Raw genomic sequence first — 27,513 nt, forward strand, 5'->3', positions numbered from 1 at the left:
TAACAAGCTGGGGAACGATTGAATCGATACCAAGGTCCAGCTTCCGGTAGATTTTCATGCTCTAAAAGGATCCACCAAGGGGGAACTATGTACAACCACCACCCCACACAGGCGGTGAGAAAATCTAGACATGGTTGCGAGCGTGCCTAACGGAGCGATTTTCCCAATTCAGTTCCACTCAATCACTCAATCAGGGACCTACATGAAGGGTGCTTCGCTGGCAAGTTTTGAAGCGTTTCTTTATCCATTACTATGCTTAAGATCGGTAGAGAAGCTGAACGAAATAAAGGACAAAAATGCGATTCTTTTCTGTTGTGTCAGCTATAACGTTATATCAGCAATTTTGCAAAAGAATGTGTCATTATCAGCGAAGGAGAAGAAAAGACAAGAAACGATAAGCTTGTTGTGATTAGAAAATAAATAAAAAAAGCATAACAGAAACAATTATGAAGCTCTGAAAACTCAGAATCTCTATACTGTAATTAGCTTCATTCGCATAATCACATATATTTGAAGAAAATTAAATTTCACCCTGCGCACACTTTCCTTTCCCGTATTTCTCTGGTCAAAAATATGTTCCACACTCTCTCTATTGCTAACACGGTTTCGTTTGACCGGACGACGACCTGACCTTCTCAAATTATACAATTTTATCAAAATTTTGTTACCGCTTCTAACCTACCGCTGAAGCCGGGGAAACCTGAAAGCAAACGAGACAAGCTTTTTGGCTCACAGCAAAACTGTTAGTTGAGACACACAAGCACGAAATAGGGCTCATTGCGCTGCGGTCATAATGTTGTGTCCTTCCTCCCAAAAAACCAAATCATCCTTCCAAGTCTGTGCAATTAAATTTGCATCACAATTTAAGTTTTGCCTGCACGTAAAAAGGAGCGTTAAAATGTTTGTTGTCGACGTTCGTCTACTGCTCTCGAAGCTAAAGCTCTTTTGTGTCTAATGGACTTACGAGTACCGGTACCTTTTTGACAGTTAAAATTCAATCTCTTGCGCCTACGACAATGCCAAAAGGCGTACGGCTGTCGTCCTACGAGTAATGGTTAAGATAAGAAGAAACATCACCACAACACAATGTACTTGGTGTAAAGAAATAAGTATGAAGAAAAAAAATCTTTTAGTCAGGATATAAAAACAACATCCACTAATGACGCTACAAGGATAAAAAGCAAATTCCATCCAATTATTTACGACCGTTGACCGTCAGCGCCACTGCACGATGATTATTCCTTTACCAATAGTGGCTTAAACTTTTTTGGTGGATAGAAAAAAAACAACAAATCTTTGCGTGTTGCATATTTGCAGGATATATTCGTGTTGAAAAATCTAAACTTTTGTAAAAAAAAATACAAAAAAAAACATAAAAAGCACCAGATTTTACATACCCTTGTTCCTACCCCTTTTCACACCACCTACCCCCTGTTGAACTTTCTGTCTGTGAGTTGATTTTTTTTTGGTTGCTGTTTTGTGTATTATGTTTTCTACTCTGCGTCTGTCTTTTGTACACGCAAAAAAAATCTACAAACGGTTCCTGGCTGACGTCAATGGAGGGGCTATTTATTGCGATATGAACAGATGAGCCGATGCGATAGACACAGCAAGCAGTCGCTGGTGTTGCTGCTATGCCACTGACTCTACTTCCTTCCTTTTGGCCAATGCAAACGTCCTCATTAGACGCTGGGAAGGAGAAGGGCTGTGTGTGTGTATACATCTCCCCCCGCTTAGCATCCCCTTTACATATCTCTAACCCATAGTTCGAAAGGGTTACGGCGCATCGACCACTTCCGTCTACGTCGGAAGCGTAAAAACGGACCACTGGATGGATCTTCGAAGGAGCGAAACAACGATAAAAATTGTAGAAACGAAAACAAAACAACAACAGAAAAAACTCCTAAGTAAAGTAGCTGCTGTATGGGTTTTGGTCGCTAGGATAAGCTTTACATCGATGTGATATTAAAACACACAAACATACGAACCACCGACAACGGTTCCGGGGTTCTCATCAACCGATGATGGAATGAATAGAAGTCAGCAAATGCAAAAAGAAAAGCGGATAAAAGCTCGCCATGCCATTATAATGCTTGAGGAGAATGGTAAAAAAAAAATACAAACAAACACACACACAAACACCGACAGTGAGGAAGAGAAGGGTTTTATCTTTATCACCGACCGTGGGTCTTTCTTGTCCGATAAGCCCAATGCCATTCGTGTTTTTTAAGGTTTGCCGCGGTGCGCGGTAAGGTGAAGCACTTTTCGAAGCGAAAGAAAAGGAAGCATAAAAGACAAATGTTAACTAACACACACACACACACTAGCTGCGGCATGGTATATTGCGCCCAATTCAACCGTATAATAACGTGCAAAAGGATTTTGAAAGGTAGTGCTAACTGCATGGTGTAGTCGTGTGATGGAAAATATGAAGGGATTTTTTTTCAAACGTTATTTAATTTTTTTTACAGATTAAAAGCCTTAGAAATAAGAAAGAATAACTAAAGTCCACAATATAGACGCAATAGGACGGTAAATTAATTAATCTACTCTATAGCCGTGAACGCTAACGCTCAGATCTCAGAACATAAGATGGATGCGAGTTCGAATCTCGTTGACGAAGATCGCCAACAATTTTATTTAAAAATGTATAAAGAGAACACGCCTGCGAGCGAGAGAGAGAGAAAGGAAAAATAATCAAACCTAAAACTTTTTCTCTTTAAAAAATTTAAAAATGTAATAAAATTTAAATAAAAAATTTAACCATTCTGACCGAACACATCTCCCATGGTGATGAAAAATGCCTACCAGCATCAATTTGCTGCAAAATAGGTCAAAATCATCGTATTTCTCGATCCTCTAACCGTCGCCGAGGCGAAGAAGCCCTTCCAGCATAAGTTCACTCCCTCCTAAAGGCATGGACACGGTTCTGTTTTGTTCAAACAAATACCTTCACCTTGTGCTTGTCTAACGACTGGTGTAACGATTCAGCTATAAACCATTTCTCTAACCGTGACACCGAAACATCTTAAATACATTTAATTTCCTACCGACAGCAAAACATGGACGGGGAGCTGTAGGGTAAAACTTATTGCCAAATGTATCCTTTTGCCAAAAAGCCGTCCGCAAAGCTTATTGTTTATTCAGTGTGCCCGTACTGGAATTATTTCATACTAATCCGAGACCGATTTCTGGACTGGAATGCTATGGATTAACACCATCAAAGTGGGAAATGCGCTCGGTGAAGGCAAATGGAGCTAACTTATTACCGAACAATTAGCAGAATGGGAAACGCCGGGTGAAGCCGAGGAAAATAGGGCCCATGGCACAAACGCCTCCACTGCTGGACCCGTGCGATGTTACATCGAAATTGGGAACGAGTATGAGTGAGGGTGTTCCGTAGTAATTGCAATAGTATGTTTAGCTTAAGCACGCTGGGAAATCAAGCACTATTTAATGGCATTGGATGGGGGATCATAAAGCTCAGCGGTCCCGCAGGAAATCATGTGCAATAGTTTTGTCGGATGGTTAATAGATTGCGAGCGAGAGGAGTATTAAAATTTACACAACACTTGTGCACCATTAAACAAAGTAATTTTAAGTATTTAACCCTAACTCATCTTTCATGCCATCAATATTCTCGCGTGCTGTAAAAAGCTCATCAAAATTCATGCAAACCAACACGCTTAAAGTAAATTTTCTCACTTGTGGTTTTCCTCTCTTGCGGGTGAAAGCGTGTCAGGAAGAAAATGCTTCCGTTAACCGTTGTAGGGTGCAAAAATATCTTCGTAATATACCGGCTTCCTACACCAACGGCGGTGCTTCGTCCGGGGAAACATAGAAAAGTAGAGAGCAGTAAAAACGCCTCAGAACTCTTCCACCACGGGATTCGCTTCCCGAAATAAATAGCTGCACATTTGGTAAAACGATTTGTTCACACCGACTACGGCCGACTGCTACTCGTGCGCACTCGTATATTTCTGCACGTAGCCAGAGCAGGCACGCGACCATTTGGCGGAAGGAAATCTATTCGTCCAAATAGGAAATGATTGGAAAAGTAATTGCACCCCCCGTCCCGTACGGTGTTGAACAAATTGCACTGAGCTTATGGGTAAATTACATTTGCCTTCATTAAATTGATGGGTGGATGGCGGATTTTTTTCTCTCCTAACTTTGGATGCTGTGGTGAAGATACTGCACGACCAATCGCTTCCAGTAAGTGATGATCTTTTTTGATGTGAAGCATCAATTATTGTCGAATTGGATAAATGAAAGCATTCTTAATATGAACGATATTCAATTGCAAATAAAATAAAATTGGAATTATCTGGAATGTGTTCTCTCACCTAAAGATCAACTTCAAATGCCTGTTGATTCGTCGTAGATTGCTCCTTAAAAAAGCATTTCTAGTAGCTCATTTCCAATAAAACTTCTTACCCAATAAATTCCTAATTCCTCAAAGAAATTCCATACTACAATACGATTAAAATTTCATTACTATTGCTTCCTGCGTATTTCTCTAACTTTTTCTTCTTCCTTAACATTCATTCTTTTCCATCGACGAGACACTCACGAGACATGTGCCATTCCCGATCTGTGTTCGCTTTCATTTGTGGCACGTTGTCAACCAACAGTCTGACACGCGAATAATAGACAGCTGGCACATTATCTGGCACACGCGGGTGTGCGCTGTGGAAGCAAAAGCCGGGGAAACGACGCGATGCCAGACGCGAATGAAAATCTGCGCCATCTAATGACAATATCATTGAGATGCTTCCCCTTTACCACTTTGGGAAACGGGGGATAGAGAAGAACGACATTTACTAGCGATACCGGGGGAAAAAAATGTATCTCCATCCGATACCTTCAGCAACAGAACCAGGTAGCTGCTAGAGATAACGATCAGTCTTTAAGCTGCTAAGCCGACGTCGGGCACGGGTGTGACGTAAATTGCGACGTCAATCTCCGTTCCGGCCGAGAAAGGTGAATCACAAGAATTCAGACGAATGCAGACGAGCGAATCAAGCAGCATTCGTCGTTTATTTTTTGTTGGCGTCTTCACGTCTTACGCGCGATTCCCGTTCAAACCCGTTTTTGGTTACGGTGACCCCCGTAGCGGACGATCGATCAATTGAAGCGTGAATGGTGTGTAAGTCGTTTTTGTTTTTGCTATCACGCACTTAAACACTTTAAAATCGACCTACAAGAAGTCGGGAAAAAAGTGGCATCGACCAGCGGGAACATTAAACTGGATGCATCATAAAAAAGCTTTGAAAGACTACGGATACTTACGGAAAAGCGAATCTCCTTTTCGAGCACGTTATCGTTAATGACCTGTATGAGACCTTCCTCGCTGGAGTGTAGGATTGGCACGAGAAAGACGTACGGTGATCTGGTGAGGGCTTTCAGCTGTTTGTGAAGAAAGAAGAAAAAAAAACGGTTCAATGTTAGTTAACATAAAATTGTCACGCTGCTAAGCAGCGCTTAAGCAGCTTGTAAGAGCTGTTTGCTTGGGGGTGATGGAGTTGCAAGATAAACATAATGTTCATCTGGATTGTTTTCGTTCCCATATAGACCTGTGAGCTGTGCAGCTTTCCTTCAATAATGATGTGCAATTCCCCGTCAGGTTTTTATTCATTACTCAACGGTTCGCACTCACACCGGAGCACCGGTATGGCGCTTCCGGATTGATTAATGTGTACCTTTATCCCTATCACCAACCAACCAACAACCTTCGCCTCCCCACAAAAAATGCCGTTTGTAATATAGTTGATGAGTTTTGCTTGCTCGAAATACGCACACGACATTCGGAGTAATATACGACTGTTTGTGTGAAGATACATTTTACGCAGATTGCATCAGCACTTCATCAGTACTACACGCGCGCGTACATTACAACCGACCAGATGGCAGAAAACACCAACCGACAGATTCCTGTAATGATGATCGTTTTCGGCACGGCGATGTCACTAACGATGTCATTTGTGTTGCGCCGGTTTTGGGCCGGATGAAAGACGGATGGTGGTTAGTGTGCGGCCAATGGTAAGCGGAAAGGCCGCTACCCATTAGCAGTAAAACGTGTGCCACCGGTGGCTTTACTAAACACGTTTTTACGACCGATTTCGTGCCTGAACGGGTCCGGATTATGATTGCAGTGGAATGGAGAGAAGCGGAACCAAGTGTGATGCTCTTGAAGATACTCGTTCTATAGTTTGATACATAGTTTGATAAAGATTATGCAAGATATGGATAAGACATATGGAAAAAGGATTTTTGGAGAAGGCGCAAGATGTCTTTCAAATGGTTTGTGTGTCACTAGAACAGTTGTCAACAAAATCAGGTTCTAATTATGCTTATCACGGCAATTAATTTGTTTTGAAGTTTTTAGAATTTCATTGAATAAATTTTCGTTGAAGTTTAAATGTTTGTTTGAGGTGCCGGACTGTACATCTTAATGTAATTTACAAAAAAATTAAAGAAATATTTTTTAAAGATTGGAAAAATTTTGTTATCTATGAATAAGAGAATAAGAGAATATATCAAATTGTGCAAAAAAAATTCATAAATAATCTACGATGATTTCGAAAAAAAAATTGTGAAAAAGGTGTTCAATTTAAGATCAATTATTTGAAGGAAAATCATGTCCTAAGATTGACACCGAACAGTTTTGTCAATAAAAAAAGGAAAATCTTTTTATTTCTTCCTCTACATCGATTAACGGTTTCTGATTACAATTATTTATTTGTGGTTATTCGCTCCTGCTTATTAAAAACCATGAAGCTTAAACTCGTTAAGAACTTATTACATCAAGGCGTCAACAAGGCTAACAAAAGGCAAAGGACTTGAGAGACGCTTTCCACTTAAAATGTATCGCTTGTCGAGCTTTTCTTGTTGTTTCGTTATAATTCTAGGGATGTAAGTAATGAAAAATTATTCATAATCGTGATGTCTAGACGTCTGTATCAATATTTCATAACGCGATAGCTTAAATGCTGTTTAGAGGAACAAATATTTGAATCTGTCTTGTAGTATACTTAGTATACTTATTACCAACGATTCATAGAAGACAAAAGACATTGTGACAGAAGAAAAGGTGTTAGTTCAAGTTTTTTTTTCTTATTTAAATACCCAAACTGCATAAACATCTAATGATGTATCAAAATCAAAGTTAATTCAAACTCCCATTTTCACCAGCCCATCTACAACACGATCGAAAGGAAGGCAACAAAACCAGACATCCTCGGAACTCGTATCGCCATGTAATCAACGTTCGGCTTCGAGAATCTGCTCAAAGTTAATTAAGTTCACTACTTCTTCTCCTTTTTTCCAGTGTCGTGTTTCATCCGTGAAGGGATGGAAATACAATCGCCCCTACAGCCGACGCACAATCAACCGATTGATGACAGCTACTTCGAAGGTTTGGCGATCCACCCGATCTGTCTCGACGATCTCCATGGCCGCGCGAGGGAAAGCAAACTTACAACGCACGCAAAAGAACGAAAACCAAACCCCCGCTCCCCTGTGGCCACTTACGTGAAGATTGATTTTCATCTGCAGCTCCAGCGAGTTGGTGGTGGCGGAAAGGGATTGAAATAGATTCAAGATAATTAGCGGATCGCATGGTTCGTAGCCGGCCATCGGTGGTATACTGGTGGCCGGATCGCCCCCATCGATCGAACCACCGTCACCGTGCATCACCACCGCATCCTGCCGCGTCATCCCGGGTGAGGTCGGTGTCGCGCAATTTAACTCGACGGTCGTGCCACTGCCACCGGCACCGACCGTATCGCCACTATCGGGACAATCATCTGCGTTGTACGACATTTTTCTGTTTGTTTCTAAATTAACTTATATTCACAGTGATAGAGCTCTGTGTTTCCTTCTTCTCTCACTCACACCCCTTCTGTATTCCCACACGATCTACTATCTTTGGTAGTATCACACACTCCACACGGGGGCTACTGTTATGCACAAGCTTTTATTGCTTTATCATCAAACAGCTACACGCACCCCCACACACACTCGCATACAAGAAACCCTATTTGGGCAGCTATTTAGCGCGACTTTGTTAGTTTATCATTTGCTTCTTTTATCTCACTCTTTCACACACACACACACCCGAAATGCGCCCGGAACACGCAATTCTTCCTTCCCGACGAAACGACACATTTCACGACTATCAACCACCGGCATGAAATCGGTTCACAAACAACACAGCACGCAAATAACAAAAAAAAAGGCCGAACAACAAACAAATACATGCACGAGATAACAACCGCGTGATAAAGTGCCGTGCCGATAACTTGCAAGCCCGCAGGAACTCGAGCAGCAACAATGAAAAAAGCGGATAATTAAATTACACCACGTATCGTTTCGTTACAACCCTGATTGCAATCAGTGCGCGCCCAATTTGGTTGCAAGATTTTTCGCACGTTTTTGATTTTTTTTATTGACACACACTGTTGCTGCACTTCCAGGCAGCAGGATGTACTTAGGATGGGTTAGTAATAACCGTACCGAATGGATTTTTATTCTGTTTTGGTTTCCGCGTCGACATCACCCATGTGACAGCAATGACACAGAAAAGGGCGCGAAACGCATGTTTCCGAGAATGGCTCGACTACTATGATCGTGCACGCACGCACAACCGTTACCATGGAGACGCACTGTTTAATGTTGAGTTATATTCGTTTTTGCTTTCTTTGATCGAACTGTTTAACGAACAACGCGCCACGATAAATGCACCAAAAAGAAGGAAGTAATTGATCGGTGTTCGATCATTTTACGTAACCGCACCAGGGGCTCAAGCGGGAAGATACGCATTGCACGAGATGGGATAAATATTCGGCCCTGTGGTGTGATAAATTACCCAACGTCTACACAGACAGACCTTTGACTTCGTGTTTTATTTTCGCATGTTTTTGCACGCACTTTTGTTTTGATCGTTTTTTTTTTACTTTCTGTGTGCCTTTCTTTTCTATATTACACCACTAAGGATTCACTCACGCGCGCACACGATGAGATAACTATGCACTCGTGTCAGTTAAGTACCCAAACGTATTCACGGTCACGGTCGCGCGTACGGCGTAAACCGCGTAACAAACGGTTAAGCGTAACGTGGTGATCCTTTTTCACCATGGAGACGCACCGTCCAACGGGGCCCCAAGCATGATCTGGCGGCAGCCCGACCGTCACGACCCAACCGAACGGAAGCAGTAAACTCGCGAGACTAAAGCATTGTTTTGGTTTTCCGTGCTCTCTTATCAACTTGGGCAGTTGTTGCGTACAGCAGACGAGCCCCGTCTCGGAGAGCGTCCCGAACGTGTGCATTTGCGCTCTGGCTGTGCTCTTGCGTGCTCCACCGGTTGGGCCTTATGCTGAGACCGGTTTCTCATCATGCAAACATGTTTTTGCGAGCTATATTTCGGGGTATCCAAGGCGAGATTTTTGGTGCGTAAGGATGCATTAGGTGGAGGAAAATGTTTAGTAGTTTTGAATACAACTAGGCAGAGAAATAATTAGTTGTACAGTGCAATTGTTAGCTGAGATTCAATTAGTTGTAACAATTATTTTACAATATGATAGAGTTGATTTTTTTTACCACACCTTTAAAAAACTGTAAATTTGGTTTAAAACTTATTTTATCCTTATTTCCTACAGCTATTCAATGGCCTTCGGTCTTGTTCTGATGCTAATCCAGATTTCCAGGCCAAACTTGTTGGGTTGTGCTTCAGGAGCTACGATGTGGTCATTACTTGAGTTTTAACAACTTAATTTTTAAGTATGGTTTAGGCGATTAAGCAAAAATACCAACTTAGACAAATTAAACAATTACCGACTTTCGGTAGCATTAGCCTTCTTTTTGGTGACTCTAAAATTTCAAGAGGTCTTGTCCTGCAATTGATAGTTTTGCTGGATTATATTTACGAAGAGGAAGATGAAGAGATTGCTATAGGGTTACGGTCTCGATGGAATTTGATATCGGGTCCTGTCGTGTAGAGAAAGGTGCCGCTACCGTCTATACCGGTTCGCCTATTCTCAAGGCTAGTAATTATATTTCGTTTTTCGTAAAACTATCCGTATTCTGCATTCCAAATCTGTTCAACTCAGATATCGGAAATTTTCGTCAAATCCATTAGATATCGAGATAAAACGGTAAAAAGAATAAAGATCGCTTTAGCTTTCTAATTTTTAATGACGGCACATTTGTCTACAATCAAAATTTATCAATATTTTTCCTAAAAATTTCAAAAATACCTATGCATCTTAATTCACCACAGTTATATTCACCATTTTGTGGAGAATAGGCGAAAACGCTGTCATCCTGAACGCACAATCAGTTGACAGCTGTCAGTACACCTTTTCTACCCGCAGCATGTTAATTGGGCAGCGGCGAAGCGGACATCTTTTTTGTTTAGTGTGAAAGAACAACGACATTTGCCGCGTTTCGGCCAACTTGGTGAAAAAAGGCAAATTGACCATTTTTATTACTTTACAACCGTGCGAAAAAGCTTTCACGGGATAGAGAAACATCACACCATTAGTTTGGTGCACAAAAATCGTCCGCCATTAAACTTCTTCGAGTGTAAATCTGCGTTTCGATTTGGTTCTTGGTGCGGCTTGGGGTGGAAGCAGCGTAGCGTCGTCGGCCCGAGGTTGATTAGAGACACTCGTTCCGGCAGCAAAGTATGGTATGTTGCATATTTGTTTCATTTTCTATTTGTTTTAAGTACAACTGCATGTGCCAATTCAAGATCCGTGTGATTAATGTAGTTTTGTAGTAAACATTGTTGTTTGCTGACTATTCTCTGCCATCCAATTCTCTCGCTCTGCAACAACACGCGCCGGCTCGGGGGGTTGCACACAACGTTAACGAAAAACAGTCAAAGATGTCTCGTTACCCGCACGACGCCAAGGTTTACGTCGGTGAGTTAGGTAACAATGCCAGCAAACAGGACATTGAGGAAGCGTTCGGATATTACGGTCCGCTTCGCAACGTGTGGGTAGCCCGCAATCCGCCCGGTTTTGCCTTCGTCGAGTTTGAGGATGCACGCGATGCGGAGGACGCAGTGCGCGGCCTGGACGGACGTACCATTTCCGGCCGCCGGGCACGGGTAGAGTTGTCGACGGGCCGGGGCGGACGGGGCGGCGGTCGTGGTGGACCACCGCGCGGTGGCGGCAAAGGTGGCCGGTTCCAGTCCGATGACCGATGCTACGAGTGTGGCGGCCGGGGCCACTTTGCACGCGATTGCGCACGTTCTGGGCGCAGAGGACGCAAAAGGTAGGTAACTTGGGTGGGCGAAAACGAAAACAAAAATGGGAACAATTGCTTGTTTTTATTCGAGGGGAGAATTGTTGTACTTTTCGCACCGCAAGTCTGTCATCTCATCTGTTTTTTTTTTAATGCGACCGGGTCATCACATGAGTGCATTGCTTCTTGTTCGCTTTCTTCATTGAAGTCCGGAAAATTGTATGCCCTACATTGTAATATCCTATACCACCCGCCCTTCCTTCAAAATTACACATTCAGAAAAGAAAAACAAACAAAACTCCATCCTTATTGCTTCCACCTCTCAACAGTAGTCGAACCCGGTACAGCAACAGCGAAGCCACCGCAGGCACCGTTCCGCATCGAAGCGACTTGCTATCCATCGTAGCTACTAGAGCCGACGACGGAAAGATAGGAATCGATTGAAATACAAAACAAAACAAAACAAAAATGCAATAGAAACGAACAGTCCAAGTTTTGCAAATGTAAGAGCTCATCAAATCGATAAAAGACAAAAAAAAACAAAAGAAAAAGAAACGTCCCATGGCCGGACATGAAAGTTTGGGAAGACAGCGCGCGCGTCCACACCGAGCTCCTCTCGCCTAGGTTGTTTCGACAGCGTGGTGGTGGCGTCACCGTGCGAAAGAGAAAGAGGGCCAGTCTTCTGTTTAGAGCCTGTGTTCGTCGTCGAAGGCGACGCGATCGAACGAATCTTCTCTGCCATGGTTTTGCTTGCAAATAGCTGTGCCTACTACGACTTCACTGTTATAGAGACAACTACTAGCGCTTCTAGAGCACATCTTCTTGAATTCTGCAAGTGAATCGCGTGAGTGTTTCCGTTAGTTAAGCCATTCCAATTTAACATGTTTCAAACCGTATTTCCATTGTTATACACACCCGTTATCGCAGTATTAGTACGTGCTCGGCCACGAGCCAGGGATGCTGGATAAAACTGTCGCGAGTGGCGTTTTATGTTTAACTAAAATCCTATCCGTCACAATATATTGTTAATGCGCCCTGTAATGGAATCACAATTTGGCCGTAAATCATGAAACATGGAGTGTGTTGTGTGGTAAAATTGTTCCCTTGCGCGGATAATCCTTAATTTGTGTTAGCCATATTTTATCTCTCCATTAGCAGCAGTTGAGTTCGGACACTCGGATGCCCTTCCAAGGTTGTAGAAAACTAAGCCACAAGTAGATGGTAATGTTGAGGAAAAGATTCTCTAGATGATCTTTCACGTTGTCTTCAACGATCTCTCTACGCATGCTACAGTTGTAAGATAAACAAAAAAAAAAAACAAACCAAACTCACACTCCAAAAAGCCGTTAATATCCATCGCGTTTTTTTTTCAATTCGATTAAGTTTGTCGCACGTTTCATATACCACAAATCCTTTACGCGGGTCCACGAGATGCGATCAATTAATTTCCTTTCCATTTACTCCTCGTTCAAAACAGATCGCGCAGCCCACGGTCGCGATCGCGTGAGCTGCGTACTCGCTCGCGCAGCTACAGCCGTTCCCGTTCCCGGGATCGTCGTTCACGGTCGAAGGCAACACCGAAGCGCGGTGGCGGTGTGGCTAACAATCGGTCAGTGAGCAGAGATGTTAGCAAAACGCCACGCCGCAATGTATCCCGCAGCCCATCGCGTAGCCGTTCCCGGTCGGCCAAGCGATCGATTTCACGCTCGCAGTCTCGATCGGTTTCGAGATCGCGTTCCCGCCATCGCAATGGAGATCACAACTAAGCGCAATCGATCGAGTAGATGCCACCATGAACTATAAGAAAAAAAAAAAAGCAACAACAACACGTGAGGACGGTCTTTGTTTCTCCTCTCTCTGCTGTAGTGAATGGGAGGAGAAAGAGACAATAGGAGAGGTAGGAATTTACTTATCACAGAACGAGAAAGGAACACGAAAGGACATTATCCGTATCCCCCATTTACCCTAACAACTAATTCTAATCGCCTTTCGGTGTACCGGTGGTAAACGGCGGTTGATGCGGACCAACTGTTTACCAAGATACTCATTAAAACAAGGGAAAGCGAAACGATGGAGCTAAATGACAGGGAAGCATACACGCAGGGCGACATTACAATTAGTACGCACTTTCAGACCACCGAGTATGTTCGTAAAAGGCGTAACAGGCGTAAAATGACGGGAGAGTAGATATTTTCAATCCTCCGCCAAAACTAAGACGCTAACGGTGGGGGTGCAAAACCCCGTATTGCATACTGGGCCGACCGTTACAGCAACGTATGGGAGGAGAAAAGCTTTCATTATTCACTCTGATACAATACAAAACAAAAAAAAAACAAATACCAGATGTAAGGACATTCACTTATTAGCTACCAAACAACAAACATCATCCGCCCTTTCGACGGTTAGGAACGTGTGCGTGTGGATTTATTTGCATTTACTTTCTTTCTATAACTTTCCTCATTTGTGTGGACGCCTATACTCTCGGGGGGATTAGGTTTGCAAATCGACGATTTAAAGGATACGAGTAGAATGCATGTTCTGTTCCACTGATTCTAGGCTGACCTTTAGTAATATGGACGAAGCATGAACCAATGTCGCAATATTGTACACAGAAAAAAAAACCCAGAACAGCAGAGACCCGCTTATCATTTGTGGTAAAGGAAGGAAGTGAATCTTCACATTAACTTTCCGGCGTACTCTGTATGTAGGTCGGGATAAAAATGGCAAAATGACGACGAGAAGGAAGAAAACAAAAAAAAACAGGACATTTAGTTAACATTTTCGTAAACACACAGGACAGCACGCTCCTTGCACAGGTTATCCTCCTTCCCCACAAAAGTACAACACAGGAGAATGCGATTATGTTTTATGATTTGTAATTACAATTAATACAGTCTGTTTTAATTTTGTCTCGTGGCGATTAGATAAGTGTTAAGCAAAGAGTGTATGTGAATAAATTTAAAACGATACTGTCTCGAATATTTGGCCCCTTTGTGTCGAACAGATATGAATATCCGGAAAAGCAGCGAATCGCTGGTAACGGTCATGGTTAGCATCAAAATAACATCCTTTATTTATAATCTCTCTCACGCTACTCTAGTTTAAATGTTTCGCGTATCGTCCTGTTGGCGAATCATAAGATGGTATCGTACGTGTCACGGCATATTGGACAACGTTCAATGTTACACACCTACACGTTGAATGGCTACCAAAGTGGGAAGGAAAGAGAGCTTGACGGTTGCTTAACTCCTCTGGTGCATCTTACGGATATTCCGGTTCCGTGTCTTCTTCATCGATTTGAAATATCTTTGTCACTGCTTCCGTGTTGAGTTGTTTAGGCCCTTCACAGCTAGTATCGGTGCTGGAGCAGGTCTAATGGAAGAATGTTTCAAGGATAGATATCTTTGTAAATCCGACACACACCACTTACCTGACAGTTGCAAGATTTCGGTTCCATGTACTCGTACTGCCGTGCCGCTAGATCCGCATCCGGATGGCAATGGCGCAGCAGCGCTACCGCTTTCGTCCGTCCCGCATGGACACACACCGGATGGTGCGATCGTTTGTACGGGAAGCGCCAGTCAGAGATTTCGTTCGAGTCACAGCGTCCCCAGCAGGACAGTACGCTGACGTGATCCCAGCACTCACGTCCCTTACTGTCCGTCTGGGACACCCGGTACGTGAACAGACGCTTGTGACATCCGAGATATGCGGTTTTGGGTCGATCCGCTAGCTCCGTATCTGGCTCCGTAGCTGATCCTCCAAGTGTGAGGATCATACAGAAAGCCGAAAGCAGCAGACACCCGTGCCCTCCACCGGCCATATCTTGCACAGTGTGTGAACGTGTGTGAACAAAATTTGAATAAAACAACTAAAAATCACACACTTTCTCACATGTACACACAAAACCACGCGCAGCGAATGTAGCGCTAATGGAAAAGGATACTTTCAGAAGGAGGAGGAAAAGTTAGGCGAGGGACTATTTGTCCAGATTTAGGAACTGGTTAAAACTTCCTTCAAATACAGCATCACTTCCATCACTTCCGTTGTACGGTGCACAATCAACTGAACAATAGTGCTTCACCTTTTCAAACGCCACGGTTTTATATGGGAAGACTCTACTCCGTTCGATTTTTCGAACATGCGCACAACAGGAGCGTGTCCTTACCAGTTGAGCAAAGTGACCACTCATCCAGTGACCACGCGTAGGTGGTGCTTTGCTTAATGCCTCCTTCCAGCTTTCCATTGCTCCACAGCGAAGATTAAATCAACATGTGGACCTGCACCGGATTCTCAAACAGCTGATTCTCTTCTCTACAGCTGTGGAACACATGGAAGCGCGCGTTCAAGTGTCCTGCTGGCGCACTCGCGTATGTGGATGCAGTAGAAAATGCAAATCCAAATAATCCGATTGGCAGTCAAGTGAAAAAGCACAATTTGAAAATTATTGAAATTTTACCCAGCTCTACCGAGCGCGACATTTGTGCGATAATGCCGGAAAGGGAAAACATTGGTAAAATTGATATAAATAAAATTTGCCTCGCTTCTTTGCTTCTGTGTACGTCTCTTACAACAAAAATAAGGCGTACTTTGCAAAGGAAGCTGAAGTAATGAAAACACACATCGTCATCACTCGAGAGAATTTGTCCACCCGGCAACGAATTTTTGTACGATTCACTTCCCAAAATTAAATTCCTTCTGGGACGGTAAGATGCTTTTTTTGAAGCTCTGTATGCCATTGGAAATGGCGACTCGAGATTGACCGTGATTGAAACAATTCAATTGTAAATAATAAATTAAAGTAGCTGAATCATGAACGCGTGTGTAGGCGAAGTTTGGCTAGATTGGATGTTCCAAGCAGAAATGTTAAACGTTGAATTTGTATCAGGGAATAACACTACATGGCTATTATCACGTGTCCCAAGGATCGTTCCAAAACAAGATCCCCACCCATTGCCAACGCCATTAACACTTAGCTAATGGGGTGTTAATCGTGAGATGTTTAATTTATGCTGTTTGCTTATCTCATATTTTTGTAAATTGTTTTCCTTATTCAAATGACCATTTACACTAGCTTCATCTGTGAGTCTCCAGTGTATTGGACTTCGAGGCTGATTCGCAAGAGGTTTGTAACCAACCACTCAGCTGATTTCCGCTAAGGACATCTCCATTTCGTTTCCTTACGGTTATAATCCACCTTTTTGCTATGTGCACTAGCAGTTGCGCATGATCAGCAAGCCGGTGGAGATTCGCAACGGCTATATCTTCTCGGGAGTATAAAACGTTGAGCCATCGCTTCCAGCGACAGTCAGTGTTCTATTCGGTGGCTTGCATATACTCCAACGGGAGCTGCAGGTCTTTCGCGTTCCAAGGCTTTACACTTCATCAGGATGAGTACGTGTTCCTAAAACTGTACCAAACACCAGATCAGTTTTGCCCCACGGGCTGTTAGCTGTATTCTGCCGTAAGCACATACTGCACGTTTCCGTAACGCAAAACGTTAAGCAACGTGGTGACTGAAAGCCGCGACCGAGAGATTGGAAAAATGTCATGGCTTCGCTTCGTGTCGATTATGTTCTGTGCGATCATGCTTGTGAAGGCTCGCGAAACTTGGCAGAAGCCGGGATGCCATAAAGTGGGTGAGTAGTGTGACCGTTACCACCGCCGTGGTTGTGTAAATGTTCCGCTGACTTACAAGGGAATTGTTTCTATTCTCGTTCACCGTTTGCAGGACACACGCGAAAGATAAGCATTCCGGATTGTGTCGAGTTTACCATCACTACCAATGCATGCCGTGGGTTCTGTGAATCGTTTGCCGTTCCGTCGGCCCCGTTTGCGCTCGTTGGCCACAAACCTCCGCAACCCGTTACGTCCGTGGGACAGTGCTGCAACATCATGGAAACGGAAGACGTTCGGGTGCGTGTGCTGTGCGTGAATGGGATTCGGAATCTGACGTTCAAGTCGGCCACAAACTGTTCCTGTTACCATTGCAAAAAGGATTAATTAGGGCTAGAGCGGTCCGAGTCCGGGGCCGCCAATCGTTCCCTCGTCATAGGCATGTGAAGCGGTGCGATGTTCAATTCATTTATTTACCTCTGAGCCACTTGTTTGGAACCAAAATGGGATGAAAGCTATTTAGGATGGTGTACAAAATATTACAAGACGCTATACATATACCGCTGGATAAATAAATTTGTAACTATGATAATGTAGTACAACAAATTGTGTAACGTTTACTCACCCGATTTCAGCAAAATGGGCCATTTACAAGGCGATTAAATCACAATTAACCGTTTCTAATGACGAACAAACACGTGCGTATTTAAAATTTTGCTGGTGCTGCAGGGTTGAATAAAAGTTTGGTGCGTTTATAATGAAGAGCTGAAGGTTAAAAGTGACAACTAAATTGTCATCGCTACAATATCAACATACTGCGTGTTGTTTTTCTGTAATTGCCGCATATCGTGCAAATCTACCACATTGTTTATTGTTTCCTTTTATCACAGATAAAATGACGAAAAAGAAGCCTTTAGGTATGTAAACTTACTAACTAATTCAAATGTATGCAGCTATATAAGATCCTCCTAACCGTTGCAGGAGTTGGACTAAGTCGGGATGAGCGGATGTTGATCGTGGTTGGTGAAATCATTCAGGAACTGCTGAAGGCACATCACGAAGGCAAGGATGTAAATTTGAATCGGCTGAAAACACGCATCTCTTCGAATTATGGACTAGAATCGGCACCGCGCCTGGTCGACATTATAGCGGCCGTTCCGCACGAGGCCAAATCGATTCTTTTGCCGAAGCTTCGTGCGAAACCGATTCGTACTGCAAGTGGCGTAAGTTGATTTAGTTCTTTTGTGTTAAGTACAACGTGTTAATACTTTTTGTTTCAATGCACAGATTGCGGTTGTAGCTGTTATGTGTAAACCGCACCGATGTCCACATATCAATATGACGGGAAACATCTGTGTATATTGTCCCGGTGGACCGGACAGTGATTTTGAGTATTCTACGCAAAGTTACACCGGATACGAACCCACTTCGATGCGTGCTATTCGTGCAAGGTACCATCCTTTCTTGCAGACGCGCCATCGGGTAGAGCAGCTGAAGCAGCTGGGACATTCGGTTGATAAGGTGGAGTTCATCGTGATGGGTGGTACCTTCATGTGTTTGCCGGAAGATTATCGGGATTTTTTCATACGCAACCTACACGACGCCCTGTCTGGTCACACCAGCTCGAGTGTGGCCGAGGCGGTCAAGTATTCGGAAAAATCTCATACCAAGTGCATTGGAATAACGATTGAAACTAGGCCCGATTACTGCCTAAAGCGTCATCTTTCCGATTTACTGTCGTATGGATGTACCCGTCTCGAGATTGGTGTACAGTCTGTCTATGAGGATGTAGCGCGAGACACAAACCGTGGCCACACTGTGAAGGCAACGTGTGAAAGCTTCCAAATGTCGAAGGATGCCGGTTTCAAGGTGGTTTCGCACATGATGCCCGATCTGCCGAACGTTGACATTGAGCGAGATATTGAGCAGTTTATCGAGTTTTTTGAAAATCCCGACTTCCGGGCAGATGGTTTGAAAATCTATCCTACGCTCGTCATCCGCGGCACGGGATTGTACGAACTGTGGAAGACCGGACGCTACAAGAGTTATCCGCCTTCAACGTTGGTGGATTTGGTGGCGAAAATATTGGCCCTCGTGCCTCCCTGGACACGTGTGTATCGCGTACAGCGTGACATTCCGATGCCTCTAGTTACGTCGGGCGTTGAGCATGGAAACCTGCGCGAGTTAGCTTTAGCACGCATGAAGGATCTCGGCACGGACTGTAGGGATGTGCGTACGCGCGAAGTTGGCATACAGGAAATACACAACAAAGTGCGACCGGATCAGGTAGAGTTGATTCGTCGTGATTACGTAGCGAACGGTGGTTGGGAAACGTTCCTTTCGTACGAAGATCCCAAGCAGGATATTTTGGTGGGTTTGCTGCGATTGCGCAAGTGTTCACCGGATACCTTCCGACCAGAGCTGATCGATAACTGTTCGATTGTGCGTGAGCTGCACGTTTACGGTTCGGTAGTACCGGTTAATGCACGTGATCCTACGAAGTTTCAGCATCAAGGATTCGGCATGTTGCTGATGGAGGAAGCGGAACGTATAGCGCGGGAAGAACATGGCAGCAGAAAGTTGGCAGTTATTTCCGGCGTTGGCACAAGGAATTACTATCGGAAGATTGGCTATGAGCTGGATGGACCGTATATGTCTAAGATGTTGTAACAAGATACGTTGCGTAAAGGATGTGCGGAGGAATGAAAAGTTTAAATACATTGTTTCAATTCAAAAACAAAACGCATTTTAATTTAAAGTTCAAAATTTCAACAATATTGCGAGGGCAGCAGTCTTATATTAAGCAACTGTTTCTGTTATTTGCTCGGTGCTTAGAGCAGTGCTTTGGGGACAGTAATTTGTTCCACAAAATTGTCAAAAGCCAGATAGGATTTGAATAATTCCGCGTTGTTTCCAAGTGTCCCGTTGCTATGGATTTGGCCTAGTAACCACAGGAATTCCTTACAAACTGGCACCATTTCTTCCTTAGCACAGTTGTTAAAAAGTGTCGAGAATTTTAATGTACTTTTATGTAACTGGTACTGTAGAATTTCGTCGATGCAGTTAGCATTGGTCACCATGTGATGAACAAGTATACGTATGGAAAGCAAAATCGATGCTGCATTCGTTGGTAGATGTCGGTCCATAATGCTCGACAGAAAGTCTAAACATTGCCGGATAATGTAAGTAAAGGAACCATTTACTAGTAGCTCGTTCTGCATCAGACCGTAGCATTTGTACAGGAGTCGGAGGCTACTAGGATGCAGCTCCTTACCTTCGAAACATTGAACTATTTGCGGGATTGTGTTCGGTTCAATACTGCGGGGTTAAAAGGGAAAGAATTATTACAAGAAGTTCAAATCATTCACTGCGAGTGCATTCGTACTTACTCCTGCTCGTAATTAAGTGCTAATTCTAACGTAAGAATGATATCATCTGCAGCTTCCTGATCCGTAACGGTTGAAAGCAGCCGAACCAACACTACCACCAGCCCTTGGGTAAACAACAGTTTGCTACCCTTCGGGCTAGAGCCGACGATATTCTGCAACGTCCAAAAACAAGTCTGTTGTAGTGGCCGACAGTTTGGGTTTTCGGTTAGCGCAATCAGGTACGTGCCGGCATAGTTGGCTATCTTCTCACAGCACACATCATCCCCCAGCGACAGATTGCACAAACATTCGGCAGCCAGCAGCTGCAGATTGTAATCGTGCCCGGTAAGTTCCTTCACAATCACATTGATCGCACCAGTGATGCGGATAAAGTGGGAAATGTTTTCCCGGCTTTGTTGAAACCCGTAACTCAAGCGTACCAGATCCAACGGTTCGCAACGCTTGCGGCGCTTGATTCGACCGGCCAGTCCTTTGATTTCCTGCTCCGAAATGTGTTCAATTACACCGACCGAATGGTGCAGCTCACCCAGACCGGCCCGGTTACGATCGAGCTCCTTTTTGCGGTGTATTTTTTGTTCCCATTTCAGTTCGTACCGTTTTTGAGTACGAATATGTTCGAGTGGAGATTCGTCGACGTTCATTTTTGTTCAACTGCTTTGGGGTGTTTTTTTTACCGCACAGCCCTTTGACATTCGAGTACGCGTATTGGAGCTGCTCGAAAATACTGCTCGAATAAAACTATTTCCTTCAATTTACAGTGTATTTGTGGTATTCGAAATGTTCGTTGGTTTACTAGAAGTGCTGTATTTAGTGTTGGGTCAAGAGCGAAAGAGGTACCTCAATCGCTCCGCTCATCATATTTTGCGCCCTCCCGCACAGTCCACGGGAAAAAGAGGTAGCTCCGTACGGAGCGCTACACACAGGAGCGATTGTGCGATGCGCTCCCATTTGAAAATTTCCTAAGGCTATAGCCATACTTTTTTTTAGAAAATTTGCAAAAAAATTTAAATTTATTTATTTTAATGCGAATTTGTTACAATAAGTTTCTTTTCACTCAAATAATACTTTAAATTTAAAAAAAATAAAAAATTAGAAAAATTAAAACAGTTATAAAAATTTGAAAATTTCATAAGGCTCCTTTCTGCACCAAGTTTTGCCTATAACTCGGTCGGTATCCAACGGATCGCCAATCTGTAACCTGTGGTCGATAGATGGCACCAGTGGCTATATTTTCTTCTTGGACGGCCATGCCCTCAGATGTCAGTGCCAGAAGTTATTCGAGGAACCAAGTTCCATACCCTGTTTGAGAAAATGTAAAATTTTCCTCATTTTTCAGCAATTTAGCAAAATTTATAAATGTGATATATTTTAATGCGAATTTATTGCAATAAGTTTCTTTTCACTCAAATTATGCTTTAAACACAAAAAAGAATGAAAAATCGGAAAAAAATTCTAAAAAAATTTTCAACTCGAAAATTTCATAAGGGGTACCCCTTGCCATTTTTTTGAGAAATTTTGCAAAAAAATTTAAATTGATTCATTTTAATGCCAATTGGTTGCAATAAGTTTCTTTTCACTCAAATAATGTTTTAAATTAAAAAAAGAATAAAAAATTAGAAAAAATAAATCAGTTATAAAAATGTGAAAATTTCATAAGGCTCCTTTTTGCACTAAGTTTTGCCTATAACTCGGTCGGTATCTAACGGATCGCCAATCTGTAACCTGTGGTCGATAGATGGCACCAATGGCTACATTTTCTTCTTGGACGGCCATGCCCTCAGATGTCTGTGCCAGAAGTTATTCGAGGAACCATGTTCCATACCCTGTTTGAGAAAATGTAAAATTTTCCTCATTTTTGCACCAAGTTTTGCCTATAACTCGGTCGGTATCCAACGGATCGCCAATCTGTAACCTGCCATGCCGAGGCCATGCCCTAAGATGTCTGTGCCAGAAGTTATTCGAGGAACCATGTTCCATACCCTGTTTGAGAAAATGTAAAATTTTCTTCATTTTTGAGTAATTTAGCAAAATTTATAAATGTGATATATTTTAATGCGAATTTATTGCAATAAGTTTCTTTTCACTCAAATAATGCTTTAAACACAAAAAAGAATGAAAAATCGGAAAAAAATTCTAAAAAAATTTTCAACTCGAAAATTTCATAAGGGGTACCCTTGCCATTTTTTTTTGAGAAATTTTGCCAAAAATTAAAATTGATTTATTTTAATGCCAATTGGTTGCAATAAGTTTCTTTTCACTCAAATAATGTTTTAAATTAAAAGAAGAATAAAAAATTTAAAAAAAATAAAAAAAAATCAAAAAATTTGAAAATTTCATAAGGCTCCTTTCTGCACCAAGTTTTGCCTATAAGTCGGTCGGTATCCAACGGATCGCCAATCTGTAACCTGTGGTCAATAGATGGCACCAATGGCTGCATTTTCTTCTTGGACGGCCATGCCCTAAGATGTCTGTGCCAGAAGTTATTCGAGGAACCATGTTCCATACCCTGTTTGAGAAAATGTAAAATTTTCCTCATTGTTGCACCAAGTTTTGCCTATAAGTCGGTCGGTATCTAACGGATCGCCAATCTGTAACCTGTGGTCAATAGATGGCACCAATGGCTACATTTTCTTCTTGGACGGCCATGCCCTAAGATGTCTGGGCCAGAAGTTATTCGAGGAACCAAGTTCCATACCCTGTTTGAGAAAATGTAAAATTTTCTTCATTTTTGAGTAAATTAGCAAAATTTATAAATGTGATATATTTTAATGCGAATTTATTGCAATAAGTTTCTTTTCACTTAAATTATGCTTTAAACACAAAAAAGAATGAAAAATCGGAAAAAAATTCTAAAAAAATTTTCAACTCGAAAATTTCATAAGGGGTACCCCTTGCCATTTTTTTGAGAAATTTTGCAAAAAAATTTAAATTGATTTATTTTAATGCCAATTGGTTGCAATAAGTTTCTTTTCACTCAAATAATGTTTTAAATTAAAAAAAGAATAAAAAATTAGAAAAAATAAAACAGTTATAAAAATTTGAAAATTTCATAAGGCTCCTTTTTGCACTAAGTTTTGCCTATAACTCGGTCGGTATCTAACGGATCGCCAATCTGTAACCTGTGGTCGATAGATGGCACCAATGGCTACATTTTCTTCTTGGACGGCCATGCCCTCAGATGTCTGTGCCAAAACTTATTCGAGGAACCAAGTTCCATACCCTGTTTGAGAAAATGTAAAATTTTCTTCATTTTTGAGTAATTTAGCAAAATTTATAAATGTGATATATTTTAATGCGAATTTATTGCAATAAGTTTCTTTTCACTCAAATTATACTTTAAACACAAAAAAGAATAAAAAATCGAAAAAAAATTCTAAAAAAATTTTCAACTCGAAAATTTCATAAGGGGTACCCCTTGCCATTTTTTTGAGAAATTTTGCAAAAAAATTTAAATTGATTTATTTTAATGCCAATTGGTTGCAATAAGTTTCTTTCACTCAAATAATGTTTTAAATTAAAAAAAGAATAAAAAATTAGAAAAAATTAAAAAAAATTCAAAAAATTTGAAAATTTCCTAAGGCTATTACTAGTGGGTCAAGAGCGAAAGAGGTATTTCAATCGCTCCGGTCATCTTATTGTGCGCGCTCCCGCACAGCTCACGGGAAAACGATGTAGTTGTATCGCAAGAATCACTCCTGCATGCAGCGCTCCTTGTGGTGCGAAACTTTGCTCCTGGGAGCGCATAGCACAATCGCAGCGCTCCGTGTGGAGCTACCTCAAGCGCACCGCACATTTTAGAGAGCGAGAGCGGTGCGCTCAACACTAGGTGTATTATACTTTAAAAAAATAGTACTTTTCCATGGCAAACGATAGTGAGTAGCTTTATGGCTGAAATTCTCTGCCTCTGGCTGAAAGCTCTTAAGCAGCTTGACACACTCTCAAGAAAACAAAAATGTACACGAACATCATGTTATCATCTTTGGGTTTTTATTTTTCACATATCAATTTGTAACACACTCTGTACTGCCACAATTTCCGAATAATGAACTGTGTTTTATGTTTGTCACATTTCTCGTTTATGCATTTATTCACGTCCGGAAACTCGCACATTCGTTTCATTTATTGGCTTTCCTTCCATTTCTTTTTTGTTCTTATCTTCCTTCCCTTCGCTAACGCTAGTTTGAAACTTAAAGTGGGTTCTTTTTATTTTGTTTTTTTTCCGCCATTTTTTTATACAATTTATACAGCACTAAGTATTAAGTTAAACAACTTGGATCTTCATGTGTTTGGGTTTTGGTTGTTTGTTTGTTTTGGTTTTGGTTTCCATCTCTTTTGTTGTGTTCCTTTCGGCGTATCCTATTCTTCCTACAGTTAATATACGCAATATCATTATTATTTGTTTATAATTATTATGTTATGAACTATATTCTCCATTCGATTCATTCATTGTTTTTGTGCTAGTTGATGTATGCATGCGTTTCTTGCTGCTGCTTTGATTGTTGATTTCCGTTGGTATCGCGCCACTACATGCAATCCTAAAATTATTTATTGAATATACTCTGCCATTACGGACCGTCCGTCTGTGCCATTGTTTTTTGCTTGTTTTTTTTTTGTTTTGCACAAGTGATGGCATTTATTTAGCACTACTTAATAATAGCTTCAATTAGGTTTCAATTCAACTGTATGCACTTCTGTGCAAAGTGATTCGATTTTTTTTTGGTTTGGCTCAACGATACTGTTCGGTTTTGCGTTGGAACATCGCAAGCAACTGCCTTCAGTAATGATGGTTACACAATTGCTAATTAACGTACTAATATAAACATCCGGATTTATGTCAGTTACTCTTGAATGTGTTCAACGGCTAAACAATTAGTGTGGGCGTGTGTGTGTTTTTTCTTTCTTTTCTTCATTTTCTTATTATTGTTAGCATTGTCTGCCCGCTACTACAACAGGATGCCATTTAATGGAGTGTTCGTTTGTGTGTGGATTTTACATTGCATTCGCTTTATCCTACTTATTAACGATTGTTGTTGTTGCAAGCTTTAATAAACGAGATGTGTATTTGCCTATTGATAGTAAGGGGTACTTTTTTGTTGTTGCTGAACGTCTAATTGTTTGCCTAACATGGGTTTGCTTCCGGAAGTCCGTATGCTCTATTCGTAAGCTTCGTACAAGTAACAATGACGCGTAATGGTGTGCTATCCCTTATTCGTGTGGTTCTGGGCATAGATTGTTTGCTAAACGCTGCCTCCTAAACTCATGATTCGTTCACGTACCGAACGCCTTGCGTACTGGCGGTTACTAAGAGTTTGGAGTCAATATTACGCTAATGTAAAGAGACATTGACGTACCTCTCCAGGAATACATGTCTATTTATCTGCAGATCGACATACTTTTTTTTTGTTAATTTTCTCTCTCCCCCCTCTCTCTCTCTGACGGATTGTAAGCTCAGTTGTGTATTGTTACAATTTAGTGCTAAGTTGTTTACACAATGGTTGTTCCTACTGGTAATGCCAGGTTCACAAACTAATTCTGCCTTCGGTGTGACCGAGTAGCGAGAGCTCACCATCAAGTACATTGTGAGTTAAGTTAAAAACCTAGAAAAAGAACATCAGAAGAAGCAGGGTTGTTTAAAATGTCTGACCATTCAACAGTGTTACTTATTGTTTTTTTTTTCTCCTCTCTTTCTACCATCGTTATGTTGCGAGATTGTATGTTTAACTTGCTGATATTGAATCAAAACGGAACTGTGTTGTGTCATGTAGTAATGACTTACTTTTCCATTATTATAACATCGGTATAACAATTTTACTTATGCTGTTTCTTCGTGTGGTTGATTGTTTTTCCTCTCTGTTTGCGTCTTTGTTTACTTGTTTGTTTGTTTGTTTAGCTTAACGGACATGAAGTTATAATGTTTTTTGTAAATTTGCAATTCACTCGGTCTCAGTTCTATTTTACTTCTGGCTAGATATGTTCAATACCGACTTACATTCATTGAATACTAATCCGGGTTTCGTTTACTAAACTCTGAACTGCTACTAACGGTATATGTTTGGAGCTCAGCTATATGAGCAGCAAGCCCTTGTTTGTCTTGTTTTGTTCAACCTGTTTGGACAACCTGTATAGTGGTAGTAGATATAGTGACTACGACATAAAATGGGTTACTGCCGAATTCAGTGACTTTGCTGTATGTGATTCGTAGCCGATTGTCTAGCCGATAGGTTGCGATAGATGATCGGACAAGGACAGGGAGAGCAATAGCGTGTACCAAGACCGGCACAAGAGGTATATTCGTCAGTAGGTTGACATCCGAGCATTCCCAGTATAACGGTTCGGTAGTAGATATAGAGCAGCGCTACGAGGACACGTACACTACTAGACAAAACAAAATTGAGTCGTTCTATCACAAATCCTTGTCTAAGACACGCAGCTCAACCGTTTCTTGTTTTTTTAATGCTACAATTTCTGAATGTGCCCTCGGCGTACGTTACACGAAATAGAGCATTTCGTAAATTTGTATCTATCCGTCAATTTGATGCGCACCGTACCAACTTTCGTACGCAAGCCTAGTACAAGCATTTGCCACAGTTTAATGTTTTTGTTGTTGTTTTACCCTACACTCTATTTAAAGCTAATGCATTTATTTATTTATGTGTTTTCTTTTTACTCATTTGTTCTAGTAATTCTGTGTATGTGTTCTTGTTTTCGTTTTCATATGTGTTTTGGAATTGTTTTGCGATACAGTTTTGATTTGGAAGTGCACGGTAGCACTACGTAGTTACCTTTTCCTTTTCGAACTTCGTTTACTTTTCCATGTTTCCGTTTGCTTGCTTTCAAGCAGATTTTATCGTTTTCTGTCAAATAAAATGCGCTTTCATTTTTTATCCTTCGCTCATTCTATTTATGTTACGAATTCTAGCTAATTATCAATCGCGCCATTCGAAGCAGTTTAACAATTTTGAAAACAATTTCTTATCACCAGCTAGCTTGTAACATTGCAAATAGTAAGTTAAAACAATGCGTAGAAGATCTGTATTTTTTTTTGTTGGTTTTGCTTTTACTCATCTTTTTTTTAGTAACAAAATTTATCTAATTTCACTAAGTAGAGAATAGAAAGAAAAAAATGAACCATCACTGCAAACACGCTTTGTTGTAATGAAGTGTAACAAGAAGGAACGAGAACAATGGAAAAGAGAAGAACAAATAAAGCGTGCTGAGTACACCGACAGCAACACGACAATTGAGTATTCTAGTGTT

General features: G+C 41.6%; 6 protein-coding genes and 1 long non-coding RNA gene across 8 annotated transcripts in view; 3 read left to right on the top strand and 4 right to left on the bottom strand.

Annotated features, from left to right (window-relative positions):
* The window catches only part of LOC125775159 (cGMP-dependent 3',5'-cyclic phosphodiesterase-like), a 48,042-nt gene extending 38,785 nt beyond the window's left edge, over positions 1–9,257 (bottom strand). Inside the window, exons 1-2 of the mRNA XM_049445690.1 lie at positions 7,534–9,257; positions 5,293–5,409 (exon numbers count right to left, since the gene is read on the bottom strand). Coding sequence (XP_049301647.1) covers positions 5,293–5,409; positions 7,534–7,824 — 408 coding nt within the window. The 5' untranslated portion in view covers positions 7,825–9,257. The remainder of the gene's footprint in view (positions 1–5,292; positions 5,410–7,533) is intronic.
* A 1,102-nt stretch (positions 9,258–10,359) lies between these two features.
* LOC125775185 (serine/arginine-rich splicing factor 7) lies at positions 10,360–14,230 on the top strand. 2 transcript variants are annotated; one of them, XM_049445738.1, is made up of 3 exons: positions 10,360–10,691; positions 10,884–11,281; positions 12,729–14,230. In XM_049445738.1, the coding sequence occupies exons 1-3, from the start codon at positions 10,689–10,691 to the stop codon at positions 13,015–13,017; spliced, it is 690 nt and encodes a 229-aa protein (XP_049301695.1). In that variant the 5' UTR covers positions 10,360–10,688; the 3' UTR covers positions 13,018–14,230. The 2 variants fall into 2 exon arrangements, with proteins under 2 accessions (XP_049301695.1, XP_049301696.1); XM_049445739.1 differs by having other exon boundaries at positions 10,365–10,691; positions 10,782–11,281.
* On the bottom strand, positions 14,044–15,334 carry LOC125775191 (thyrostimulin beta-5 subunit). Its single transcript, XM_049445744.1, has 2 exons — positions 14,682–15,334; positions 14,044–14,623 (listed from the first exon to the last, which is right to left on the bottom strand). Exons 1-2 carry the CDS (start codon positions 15,072–15,074, stop codon positions 14,513–14,515), a joined length of 504 nt encoding a protein of 167 aa, XP_049301701.1. The 5' UTR covers positions 15,075–15,334; the 3' UTR covers positions 14,044–14,512.
* Positions 15,335–16,547: 1,213 nt separating this feature from the next.
* Positions 16,548–17,446, top strand: LOC125775196 (thyrostimulin alpha-2 subunit). Its single transcript, XM_049445750.1, has 2 exons — positions 16,548–16,890; positions 16,983–17,446. Exons 1-2 carry the CDS (start codon positions 16,797–16,799, stop codon positions 17,252–17,254), a joined length of 366 nt encoding a protein of 121 aa, XP_049301707.1. The 5' UTR covers positions 16,548–16,796; the 3' UTR covers positions 17,255–17,446.
* Positions 17,447–17,566: 120 nt separating this feature from the next.
* LOC125775163 (elongator complex protein 3) lies at positions 17,567–19,609 on the top strand. Its single transcript, XM_049445705.1, has 3 exons — positions 17,567–17,784; positions 17,849–18,090; positions 18,155–19,609. Exons 1-3 carry the CDS (start codon positions 17,763–17,765, stop codon positions 19,535–19,537), a joined length of 1,647 nt encoding a protein of 548 aa, XP_049301662.1. The 5' UTR covers positions 17,567–17,762; the 3' UTR covers positions 19,538–19,609.
* LOC125775170 (uncharacterized) lies at positions 19,596–21,014 on the bottom strand. Its single transcript, XM_049445718.1, has 2 exons — positions 20,257–21,014; positions 19,596–20,185 (listed from the first exon to the last, which is right to left on the bottom strand). Exons 1-2 carry the CDS (start codon positions 20,895–20,897, stop codon positions 19,699–19,701), a joined length of 1,128 nt encoding a protein of 375 aa, XP_049301675.1. The 5' UTR covers positions 20,898–21,014; the 3' UTR covers positions 19,596–19,698.
* A 385-nt stretch (positions 21,015–21,399) lies between these two features.
* Positions 21,400–24,068, bottom strand: LOC125775202 (uncharacterized). Its single transcript, XR_007421151.1, has 3 exons — positions 23,376–24,068; positions 21,979–22,168; positions 21,400–21,454 (listed from the first exon to the last, which is right to left on the bottom strand). It is a non-coding gene; the product is annotated as an uncharacterized LOC125775202 (long non-coding RNA).
* Between the last annotated feature and the right edge of the window lie 3,445 nt (positions 24,069–27,513).

The sequence above is a fragment of the Anopheles funestus genome, chromosome 2RL (assembly GCF_943734845.2).
Source record: "Anopheles funestus chromosome 2RL, idAnoFuneDA-416_04, whole genome shotgun sequence".
NCBI classification, from domain to species: domain Eukaryota; kingdom Metazoa; phylum Arthropoda; class Insecta; order Diptera; family Culicidae; genus Anopheles; species Anopheles funestus.